The 13,068-nt window shown below is 25.9% G+C and overlaps 2 protein-coding genes across 2 annotated transcripts in view; one reads left to right on the top strand and one right to left on the bottom strand.

Moving 5' to 3' along the window:
- Positions 1-13,068, top strand: part of LOC101235628 (nitric oxide synthase 1) — a 153,258-nt gene that overhangs the window by 81,811 nt on the left and 58,379 nt on the right. The window contains exon 17 of the mRNA XM_065795281.1: positions 12,631-12,805. Within this exon, the coding sequence (XP_065651353.1) occupies positions 12,631-12,805 (175 nt within the window). The remainder of the gene's footprint in view (positions 1-12,630; positions 12,806-13,068) is intronic.
- On the bottom strand, positions 4,195-5,975 carry LOC136078912 (uncharacterized). The gene is made up of 5 exons (XM_065794719.1): positions 5,970-5,975; positions 5,553-5,813; positions 5,177-5,365; positions 4,688-4,978; positions 4,195-4,541 (listed from the first exon to the last, which is right to left on the bottom strand). The coding sequence occupies exons 1-5, from the start codon at positions 5,973-5,975 to the stop codon at positions 4,233-4,235; spliced, it is 1,056 nt and encodes a 351-aa protein (XP_065650791.1). The 3' UTR covers positions 4,195-4,232.

Raw genomic sequence — 13,068 nt, 5'->3', positions numbered from 1 at the left:
TAAAGATGTTTAAAAAAAGCACAAACTAAGCATTGCATTTATTTTTAAAGAAAATGATAATAAAAATACTTAAATATATAAAATTATGATACTATTAAAGATAAAATAAACAATAAAAAAAAAAACAACCTATAATAAAAATGTGATTAAAAAAAATTAAACTACTTAAATCTTTGTTATTTATAAATGTTGTTCTCTGTTATAAATATTGTTCTTTGTTATAAATATTGTTCTGTTACAAACTTAGTTTTGTTCATTTGCTTTTAAAACACTTGAAAATAAATTTCTATTGAATACCAATTCCTATTGAATACCAAACTTAATTTCAGTTCAAACCATACCATGGACTTGAACACTTTGTTTCCACTTTAATAGGAGATAATTGCTTTCAGATTGAAAGTAAGCGAGGGATTGCAAAAATATATTCTGCATAATTCCACTTTCTCTGAACTTAATAAAGCTTTAGTGTTTGGAAGTTTTGAAAATACAGAAAAAAAAAATTTCAAATTTTTATTAAAATTCTTTTCAAGTTATTTTAATATTTCTATAGTACACAGTTTGAATGTTTTATATACAATTTGTTATTGCATAAATTGATAAATATAAAAAAAGTTTCTACTTTGACAAATTTAGTTGTGATATTATTTTGTAATATTTTCATTTTTCATTTTATTTTAAAAATTCAAAAAATGAGTAAGTTATAAGCATTATGATTTCTTATTATTGTTATTAAATTCCTTCTCTTTATTGTGCTTGCCATTTTCTTACTCATAATTCCATTCTGTACCTCTACCAATCTCTTATTTGCCCCTGCATGGAATTATGTTGTCATATTTGGGCTGGTTCTTCTAATGATTCTCTTTCTCTTCTAGACAAGGTCCAAAAATGCATTATAAATGTATTAGGAACTGCTCTATCTGTCAAGCTTGAGCCTCCCTCGCATTGTTGTAACATTATTGCTCTTTCTCTTTTTTTTCAAATACATGTCGCTGCTCAAAGGAGGTATCATCTTTAGTTCCATCAACCAAAACTTATTCTTGCTTGACTTGTCATTCAGCAAAGTCTCATCCTTTTACTGTATCTTTACCTGCATGCTCTAAAAACTTTATTTCGTCTAGTTTTTTTCCCCCCACTTTAACTCCCCCCACTAGAACCCTCTCCAATCTTCATATTTTTCTGACTCATACAACTTTTCAAGTCTTCTTTCAATAGTTTCTTTGCTCTTTCACTCTACTCTTTATGTTTTCTAGTAATTCCCACTTTAATAGTGGTTACTTGCATAAGCATTAATGTTTTATGATAAATAAAAAACTTTTATTCATCTAGTTTTTTTTCCAGCACTTCAACACTTTGGGACTCTCTCCCATCTTCATGTTATTATTATATAATGATTGATTTTATCACATGACAAATCCACAGTAAAAAATAAACGCTTGAACACAGAACACATCAGCCACTAAGGGTAGGGGTCCTTACCTCCCTTCTTGCCTCCCTGCATCAATAGAGCCTCAAACAACTTTACAGAATGTAAATAAGCTGTATGCTATTAGATGAAAATTTGTATTAAACTAAAATTTGTTACTTATTTTTAGTTAAATGTGCAGAATTTTTTGCATTCAGCAATCATGTCATAAAAACACAGCAATCATGTCATAAAAATTTTTAATTGCTTGCTAGTGCATCACAGTCAAGTAAAAAACATTGCATAAAAAGTCATTGTGCCGACTCTTAATTGTGCCAATGCCACTGTTGGTTTACTGTTGCATGTCCCAACAGTTAAAAGTGAGCCAGAAAAGTTTGTAGGACATCAAAAAAATTCTCAACTTCTAGAACCCCATTTACAACATCATTTTCAACAAAATTATTTACAACAAGTATGAGGCAATAGGCTTTTATAAAACATCAAAATAGTTTGACCTTAAGATTTCTTATTTGTTTGTTGATTTAATTCTATTTTCTATTTCAGCCCTTAGAATTGCTTTTTGTTGTTGATTAATTTGATTTGCTATTTTGAACAGTTTTTTTCAAGATTTCTTTTCATTATTTTAAAAACTCCCTTAAAAATCTCCTTAAAAATCTTAAATTTTTACTTTTTCTCATAAAATTTGAGTTAGAAAAAAATATTTTGATAAAATTGGTAAGAGATTTATTATTGTTGTTATTGTTAATACTTCATTATAATTTCTCAAATAAACTTTTTTGAAATTAATATTGATTAATTACAAAAAGTTCTAATATATTATATATTTTTTTTACCCATTTATTCAACCATAAAATCAAAAATTACAAATTTAGTTATAATTTAAAAAAGTTAGGTTCGGTGTCGCTCATATGGTTAAAAAACTAGTCAATGAAGTGACACCTTATTAAAATAAACAAATAAAATAAAAAAATATTAGGACAAGGAAGTAATAAAGAAAAAATACTACATCAATACAAGTAATAAAAAAAAGACGTAATAGGAACAAAAATGAGAACAAAAATATTAAAGGAGTAAGGCGAAGAAAAATAATAAAAAAAAGAGATGAAATGAGATAAGATGAGTGAGAAAAAAATGTAAGAGAAAACAAAAATTTTAATGACATAAGGTCAGAGTGATAGAGTTAGAGAAAAAAAATTTTCATAGAAAAAGTTAATATATGGTATATAAAAATTAACAACAACTAAATTGACAGAGAAAAATGCAAAAAAATAAATACATTTAACATTTTTTAATTACATAAATACACGACATATAAACAATGTACAAAATTAATAAAAGTTGTTCTTTTTCTTTTCTTTCAAATATTTTGAAGTAATGCTTATATATTGACATGGGGACAAAAATGACATGGGGCAAGAGTGACATGAGGACAAGAATGACATGGGGTTGAATAATTTTTTAGATAATGCCAAGTTTATTTTTAGTTAGCACCAAGTTTATTTGCACAACTATTGAAGTGATTTGCATAATTACGTAGGGGGTGAATAAATTTTTGTAGACAAGTGTTTAAATACATCTTTGAATTTATGGATTGGTGTTAACTAATTTAGTTGACTTTAGTGTAAATTAAGTGTGATTAGTCTAGCTTGTTTTACTTATATTTAACTGTGCTAAGGCATATAAGGATCTAAATGTTTATCAATTGGAAAAATAATATAGTAGCTTGTATCATAAGGATTAATATCAGCTGCTTTTAGAAGGCCATTTTAGATAATATTGGGTTAAGTTTTTATTGGTCATAGAGGCAAGTACAACTGCTTTAGAGGTAAATTAGCTGATGCTATAAGTACAGTATGCAGAAATAAGTATTGTAAGCAGAAATAAGTTGGGTAAGTAGAAATATGCATAGATTGAGACCATCAACTAAATTATCTGAGTTACTTTAAAAAATGTAACCATTGTTTGTCAAATGGCTTGACTATTGTTTGTCAAATGGCTTGACTATTGTTTGTCAAATGGCTTGACTATTGTTTGTCAAATGGCTTGACTATTGTTTGTCAAATGGCTTGGCTATTGTTTGTCAAATGGCTTGACTATTGTTTGTCAAATGGCTTAACCATTGTTTGTCAAATGGCTTGACTATTGTTTGTCAAATTTGAGTGTTGTATTTAGGTTGATACATATTATTGTTTTTTTTTGTTATTGTTTATTATTTTAATATACTTTTAATCCTTATTATTTTAAATAACTTTGAAAGTAAAAAAAAATGCAATTACAAGTAACATATACACAGTAAATAAAAAAACCGTTATATTTTTAAAAAACATAACAGGAGTTTTCCTCGCACATAATGGTTAATTGCCGTTATGTTTAATACTTAATATGTATGAAAATAACATAACGGTTTTAGCGTTATGTTTTTTCATAGCAAAATTGCCTTGAACATAACGGTTACATAACGCCAATTAGCCGTTATGTGAGAGGAAAACTCCCGTTGTATAACGCGTATTTTACCGTTATGTTTGAAACCTGATATAACATGTATTTATCCGTTATGTTACACGTTATGTCAAATTATAATTATTTATTTTAAAGTAGGTTTTTTGAAACGCATGGTTAATAGCAGAAACTGCTAAATAAACAAACAAACTAACCTTGAGCATTTTTTATGTTTATAAAAGTTAAATTAAAAAGTAAAACAAATTTATGCAGTTTAATTTCCTAATATATTTATTTTAAATTATGTTTCATTATCGTGAAAATTATTTACAAAATAATTGAAGAAATTAACTTATTAACATTTATTAATTCAAAAATACTTCATATTGCTGTAAAAAGATTGCAAAAGAAAAATGCATTTTTTAGATAGTAAAGCCAATTGTCCAAAGCCGCAAATATCTTGCAAACAACCCAGAAGCTGCCCAAAACAAGAAGGATATGTCAAATCTAGCAAATAATAAACAGCCATCAAAACAACCACCATTTCACATCTACTGATCAAGGGATGAACATCCATCTCGACACCTCTATGACTCCTTACTCCATATTCCGTTTTATTATAGATAACTTGTGGACCATACAAGCTTGGCACTCTTAAGTATTCATGTATTGAATCACACTAAAATATTATAAATACAAAATAAGTAATGCAACCATAAAAAAAACAAACTATTATTAATACATTAAATGGATTTGAATCAATGTTAAGTTTATATTTTATAGAACTGGCTTAATACCAAATAAAAAAAAACAAATAAAACTTACATCAACTTTCATAAACAACTTATCAGTTGTCTTCTTAGAAATAAGTGATTTCTGGAGCAGCATTAAACTTTCAGTATGGGTTTGCGAATCAGGAGAAATCCAAACCAACATCTTTTGAATCTTAAGAGATGAGTCTTTAAAAATAGGGTACAAACGAATCGCTTTTTCCAGCATTAATCCAGGAGCATATGTAACTCTTTTTGGAAATACACTATAAGTCTTGTTATTAAAAAGATGTCTGTTAAGAACAGACAGTGTTGAAAGCGATGGCTTTTTCTTATTAAATTCATTCTAGGTGAAAGAAAAAGTTATATACATTCTTTATTTTATAGCTATTTAATAAAATAAAGTAACGAGCTGACACTTAATATTAATTATAATATTTCTAAATTTTTTGCATCTAAGTTTACCTAATTAGACTATAATTTCTGATATTAGAATTAGAAATCATTTTTATACAAAAATTAATAAACACAGAAAAAATCTTACTACAACATCTTGTAATAGCTGTTCTTTATCTACAACTGATTCGGACAAAATTGGATTTACTGCTTGGTCTCTATTATTGATGGAACTATTTACAACAGAAAAATGAGGAAATCGCTTTACCTTTAAACTATGACATTTACTAAATTGTCTTTGTCGATAATTATTAGGCAACTTTTTGAACAAGAAATCCTAATAGAAAATTAGAAAATTAAATAAATTGAATCAAACAATTTATGTATGCAGCAGCAAATTTGAAAATCTGAAGTAAAATATAAAAACGATGGAAAAGGAAAGAGATCAAAAAAGTATATTAAAATAATAAATATTACAAATTTTAATTAAAAAAATATTATAGTATCAAAGACGCGATTCTTACCCATATATGGCTGTAAGAAGGATATAAAGAAATGCAAGTAGACTTTAACTTTGCAAAAAATATTTTTCGTAACAATATTCTATTTTTTATATTACGATTAGGCACATGCGAAGAACAAAAAGCTAATAAACAAGACATAAGCTCTCTAGATATCACCTTATCTTCAATAGAAAACTTGCTGCTCAGAAATAGTTTTATGTGAGGTGGAAAAAAATCAATGAGAGTTTGTTTAATTTCACCATCAAAAGGGATTCTGTTAATCTAAAAATTTATTATTAATGTCAATATTGAAAACATAAAAGGAAAATTAAAAAACATTTAGTTTTATCTTGTGAAAATTGACAGAATAAAACATTTACAACTACTAAAGACAGTGGTGTACACTGGATTTTTAGATGTTTGAGTTTTGACACTTACAGGCATAGTGCAAACTCCAAACTTTTGTATGTTTATGCTTATATCAAAAAATAATGTTTTGCAAAGAATTGGGGTGATTGGAGCTTGGGAACAAAAAAACCTTAATTTTTGGGCCCATCTGGCCATAATGTGGGAGCAACAAGTTAATAAAATTTTTTTTTTTACTATTTTTATCTAAAAATAGTGTTCATCAACAAATTTCAAATTTCAAAAATAGTCACTTATTTTTCAAAAACTATGACCATATAAAGTTTTAAACCCCCTCAATTTGATGGGGCTGTAAACATTGCAGGGTCATAAAAACTAAACACTAAGAGATTATTGCATGAAACTTGAAATTTGTTGATGAATATGAATTTAGATAAAAATAGTGAAGAGAATATATTTTATAAACTCGTTGCTCCCACATTAAGGGCTGGGTGGGACCAAAAATTAGGGTTTTTTTGTACCCAAGCTCCAATCACCTTAACTCTTTGCAAAACATTCTTTTTTGATATAAACATTAACATACAAAAGTTTGGAGTTTGCACAATGCCTGTAAGTGTCAAAACTCAAACATCTAAAATTCCAGTGTACACCACTAAAAGTTGACAAAATAAATAAAACAAATTAGACTAAAGCAACCATATTTATTGCAAATAATATAAACTTTGTATAAAATTAGTTTTCTTTCAATGCAACTATATGATAAGAACTGGCAATGATGGGGGTACAACATAGAAAATATCCCCTTCTTTAAAATAAAATGCTAGCCAAGGAAAAGCTAAGCCTTCAGCTGCAATAGTTTTAAAAGGAACTGTGTAGTCCTCAACAGCAGTAAAAAAACCTCGTAACACATTGTAAGTAAGACACTGAAACTGTGAGGTAATGAATGCTGTTTTTTCTCCTTTTACTTGTATTTCTTTAATAATATAAGCAGAAGATTGAAAACCATCATGAAACCATAAAGACGATTCAGGACAATATTTAATACCATTAATCCGGATGCAGGTAACAATATTTTTTTTTAAAGTAACTTGATTTAAATCACAAAGAACTCCATTATTAATTTCTCCAAATGAATTATAAAAAGATGCAACAGTGTTTAAAACCATACTCTTCATAGCACTATAAGGTATATTTTTGAAGTTAAAATGCCTAATATTTTTTATTACTTGGTGTTTCCTCTCAAAAGCCATACACATGTGGTAGAGTATGATGGGCTGCAATTGCTTCTTCTAAAGAGATGAAGTAAGCCTCAGTGGTAACTGGAGAGAGACACATTTGAAGAATATGCAGCAGCTTAATAAGACATAAGAAATGACAATCAATAGTGATACTTCTTAAAAAAATTGGTAAAATACGACAAATAGAAAGAACTTGAGCACTGCCAAATTTCCCCTTAATAACCAAATCAACTATTACAGGTGGTTTTTCACTGTCTTTTGGGTATTGAAACAGTTTCACAAAATCGTTCAAGCTATCTATTGTAAAAAAACCTTTCAAAACCCCATGATTCAAGTAAAGTTCTATCTGCAAAGGTATTACACCTTCTAACAAATCATGCATTGGATCAAAAAGAACTTGCTTTGTCACATCAAATTCCTTAATTTCAGATAAAATACTGTTAGATTGAATGCCAAATAGTTTTGACCATTTTAAACGTTCAACTCTGGGAAGACTAGGATTATCTAGTTCTTTGACTCTTTTCTTGTATTCCTCTAAACTCCTTACTTTACACTGAGAATGTTTATTATAAACTAACATTTCTGACCTGGTCGAATTACACACTCTACAGCACCTCATAACTTTCTTGCTAAAACCTTCTTTAAAACCAGCAATTGCATTGCAAGTTAATGAATCGCCAATAAAGTGTTTTAACTTTACAATGAATTTTTTACCTTTAGCATTAGTTAAAGTTGAGGAATCAATCAATGATAGTTCATTTAGAGATTGTACCAAGTCAAGAAGAAGAGATTTCATAAAGCTTTTTGCCTTAACAGATTTAGAACCAGTTATTGCTAAAGGGAATATTGAGAAAGATTTACTTAAACAGCATTGCGGAATGTTTAACGACTGAAAATATAAAACCCACAACTTGTGTTTTCCTCTAGATTTGTCTATTGTATTAGTTACACCTAAATCATCTGAATACAATGAGATAGATATTTCTGAAGAATACTCGAGAAACTTATCATATTCATTTGATGTAAAAATAAACTGAAGTATTTCTTTAAATGGAATAAAACATCCATGTAAACTATTTTTGGATACTAACTGAATTTGTGGCATTTTAAAAGCAGTTTGAAAAAATCTTGTTCTAAAATATTCTGTTGATAGTTGTTTACAAATTGTAGAAATCTCTTCGTTTTGTGGTTTATTATTAAAAATATTTTGCAAGTTTGAAAAAATAATGTTGACCACATTTTCAGAGCATCGATATTTTCCTCGCAAATGAAGAGATAATGCAGCAAGTTGATCTTTTCTATTTTCATTCAAAAATTGAAAATCGTCCGGTTTTTCGATATTAAAATCAATATTATTATTAATTACTTCAATTTCAGTATCAAAAGGAGCAAAACAGTTTTTATTGTGAAGTTAAAAACCTTTAACACTTTTAAATTTTGAAAAACAGTTTTCACATACAACTGAACCTTCCTCACCATGTTATTTAAGATGTGATATCATTACATATTGTTTACTTGTTTGAAAACTACAATTAGAACAAGATAAAGGAGAAAATCCCTTTAAACTTTGAACAAAAGTGCTGAACTTATTATTTTTTGCTACAACTTCCACTTCCAGATTTTGTTCATTTAAAATGGCAACAAATGTTTCAGAATCGACTTCACATCCATTCCACATGATGCCACTTATATCACTGTCACCAAACTTCTTAGAAGTTATAAAAGTATAATTTTAAATCAAATAGCTCAACTATTGTTTTTGGCATATGTAATATTTTGAATATTATGAACTGTGAAGAACTTGAAGATTCATATAAAAAAATGAAGATTAAATAAACAAAGAATGTGGATTAAAAAATAAGCTTACCATTAGTTAAAAAGTCTGCAATATTACTATTACTAGCAAGAACAATTTTTCTTTCACCAAGATACTTGACAACAATAGCCTTTATCATTTTGAACTATTAATTATTGCAGTTATTATTACTTAGAAAACTTAAATTATACAAATAGTATATTTAACATTATTTAACACTTGCAATATAAAATAAAATTAATTTTAAGAATAGTAATATATAACAAATAGTAAGTATTAAATAAATAGTAGTAAAGAACATTATTAAGCAACATACAAATACAGTGAACTCCCAATATCTTGAAGCCTCCAAGGGACCAAGAAAATAGTTGAATTAGCAATACTATTATATATAATTAACAATTGAAATATAATATCTATATGTATGTATATATATAAATATATATATATATATATATATATATATATATACATATATATATACATATATATATATATACATATATATATATGTATATTATATATATATATATATATATATATATATATATATATATATATATATATATATATACATTATTATTATTTTTATTATTATTATTACTATTATTATTATTATTATTATTATTATTATTGTTACTAATTACTAAATAATAATAATATAAATAAATATAAATACTAATCATTAACAACCCAAATGTTGTTTAAATGCTTGAGAATATTAAATAAGAAAACTAAAATAGTAAAGACCTTACAAACAAAAATTGCAAAGATCCTTTAGATTCGCGCTATTTTTTACTGATAAAATAATCTGTTTAACATAACGTTTAAACATAACGGCTAAAAATAAATTTACAAATATATGTTATCATACTAATGATTTAGGCGTTATGACACTTTTTTTTCAACATAATTTCAAGTTAACATAACGGTTAACATAACGCCAAAATTTTCGTTTACCGTTATGTAACCGTTATTTTAACGTTATGTTTTTTGCTGTGTATATATATATATATATGTATATATATATATTTATATATATATATTTATATATATATATATACATAAATATATATATGTATATATAATATATATATATATATATATATATATATATATATATATATATATATATATATATATAAATACTAAACATGGTGACAAGACAACATGTTTCATATATATATATACATATATATTTGTATATATTTATATATATATATATGTATATATATATATATATATATATATATATATATATATATATATGTATGTATGTGTATATATATATATATATATATATATATATATATATATATATATATATATATATATATATATATATATATATATATATATATATATATATATATATATATATATATATATATATATATATATATATATATATATATATACAGCACTGTGAATAAGTTTTAGACCACTTGTATAAATTTTTTTTTTTTTAATTCACCTCCCCAAGGCCAAGAAGGCCACTACAGATGAGGAGGCTACTTGTGGTTATAACCCTCTCTCAACTCTTTAACTCCAAAACACAAACCTTGACGAACAAGGCCGCTGCGCAGAGAACCAAGTTGAGCGCGGTACTACCAGAGACATGGTCGGAATCGAACTGGGAACCTCTCGCTTATGAAGCGAGCGCTCTACCACTACACCGTATTGACAATTTTTTTCCTATGTAACTTTTTTAAAGCATACTTAAGTTTAATAATATATAAGAAAAGTTGAAAGAATATATTATTTTGAATAAATAAACATAATTGATGAGGAAACATGAGGGATTTGTTTGTTTATTTATTAAAATGATGTGTCATAACAACTACATCAAAAACAGGATATTCCAAGAATGTGAATGAAACTGGCTCCCTTGAAGATTGAAAGAAAAATAAACCTCCTAAGCTAACAAAAGATGGCAATAAATATTTAAAAACCCTATCTTTAAGAAATACAAAAAAAAGCATCAACTGAGCTGGCAAAAGACATTAACACAGCAACTGGAAAAAGTGTCAGCTCTTCTTTTATTCGACAGCACCTACTTAAATTGGGATTAAGAGGGTGTGTTGCAATTCGAAAACCATTATTACATGTGGCAATAAAGAAAAGCGACTTAAATATGCAAAACAACACAAAGATTGGGCCCAGGAAATTTTTAATTGGGTTCTGTACACCGATGAGTCCGAATTCGAAATTTTTGGAACAAAAGAATGCCAATATGTTTGAAAAAGAATTGAAGAAGCCTATCAGCCTGAGTGTTTAAACCCTACCATTAAACACAGAGGAGGCTCTTTACAAATTTGGGGCTGTTTATCTTCATCTGAAGTAGGTGATTTGATCAAAATAGGGGGGCGACTCATCGGGGATGAGACTAATAGGTCATAATTTTATTCTGCAGCAGGACAATGAACCAAAACATTGTTCCCAAGTGCCAAAAAATTATTTAAATGAAATGGCAAAAGAAGGAGTACTGGAATTGATTACCTGGCCTCCCCAGAGTCCAGTTATGAATATATAATTGAGCATATTTGGGATTACCTGGACAGAAAGAAGGTCAAACATGCTCCCTGAAATGCTGAAGAATGTTTTGAAGTACTTCAAAGAGAATGGCACAACATACCCCAGGATTTTATAAGTAACTTGTATGAATCTATTCCCAGGCGAATATTGGCTGGGATTGAGGCAAAGGGAGGACATATTAAGAGTAAATATTATGAGTTTTTTATGAAGTTTGACATAAAAAATTTTGTAATTGTTCCATATTTTGTGTGAAATGCATGTGTTTTAATAAGTTTATAATTTAGAACTACAAACTTAAATATTAGAGAAGAATTCTCCAGGTTTTATTGAAAAAATGTAAGTGGTCTAAAACTTATTCACAGTACTGTATATATATATATATATATATATATATATATATATATATATATATATATATATATATATATATATATATATATATATATATATATATATATATATATATATATATATATATATATATATATATATATATATATATATATATATATATATATATATATATATATATATACATATATATATATATATATATATATATACATATATATATATATATATATATATATATATATATATATATATATATATATATATATATATATATATATATATATATATATATATATATATATATATATATATATATATATATATATATATATATATATATATATATATATATATATATATATATATATATATATATATATATATATATATATATATATATATATATATATATATATATATATATATATATATATATATATATATATATATATACATATATACATATATACATATATACATATATACATATATACATATATACATATATACATATATACATATATACATATATACATATATACATATATACATATATACATATATACATATATACATATATACATATATACATATATACATATATACATATATACATATATACATATATACATATATACATATATACATATATACATATATACATATATACATATATACATATATACATATATACATATATACATATATACATATATACATATATACATATTTACATATATAAGCATGTTGTCATGTCACCATGTTTAGTATTTCTTTTTGATTAATTTAGTTTTTCTGTGTTTGGTCTTGGTTCAAAAGCTTATCCGAATTTTTGTGCATTTGCTAAGTCTATCAATAACCTAATAAAAACTCTTGGTGGTAAAGAGATTTACCCAATTGGAGAAGGAGATGAACTTTGTGGTCAAGAAGATGCATTTAAAACATGGTCACAGGGTTGTTTTAAGGTAAATACCTATAAATAATAGGTTGTAAGAAGTAGAAAATTTATAAAGTTTTAAAAAAAAAGGTTATAAAAAGTCCAAAAAATTAAAAATATTTCTTATCTTTCAGAAAAAACTAAAACTAAATATAAAGCAAAAGTTTTCTCACAATTGTATACTATACACAATTGTATACTTAATTTATATTCTTTATCAGTTATTTAAGGTTAGTTATTAACCAAACTGAACATAAGAAATCAAGCAAATATTTTTTGAGAGAAGTATAT

This window comes from Hydra vulgaris, chromosome 04, assembly GCF_038396675.1.
Source record: "Hydra vulgaris chromosome 04, alternate assembly HydraT2T_AEP".
NCBI lineage: Eukaryota > Metazoa > Cnidaria > Hydrozoa > Anthoathecata > Hydridae > Hydra > Hydra vulgaris.
Note: the sequence above shows the minus strand (reverse complement) of the source record. Positions and strands in the feature narration are given on the sequence as shown.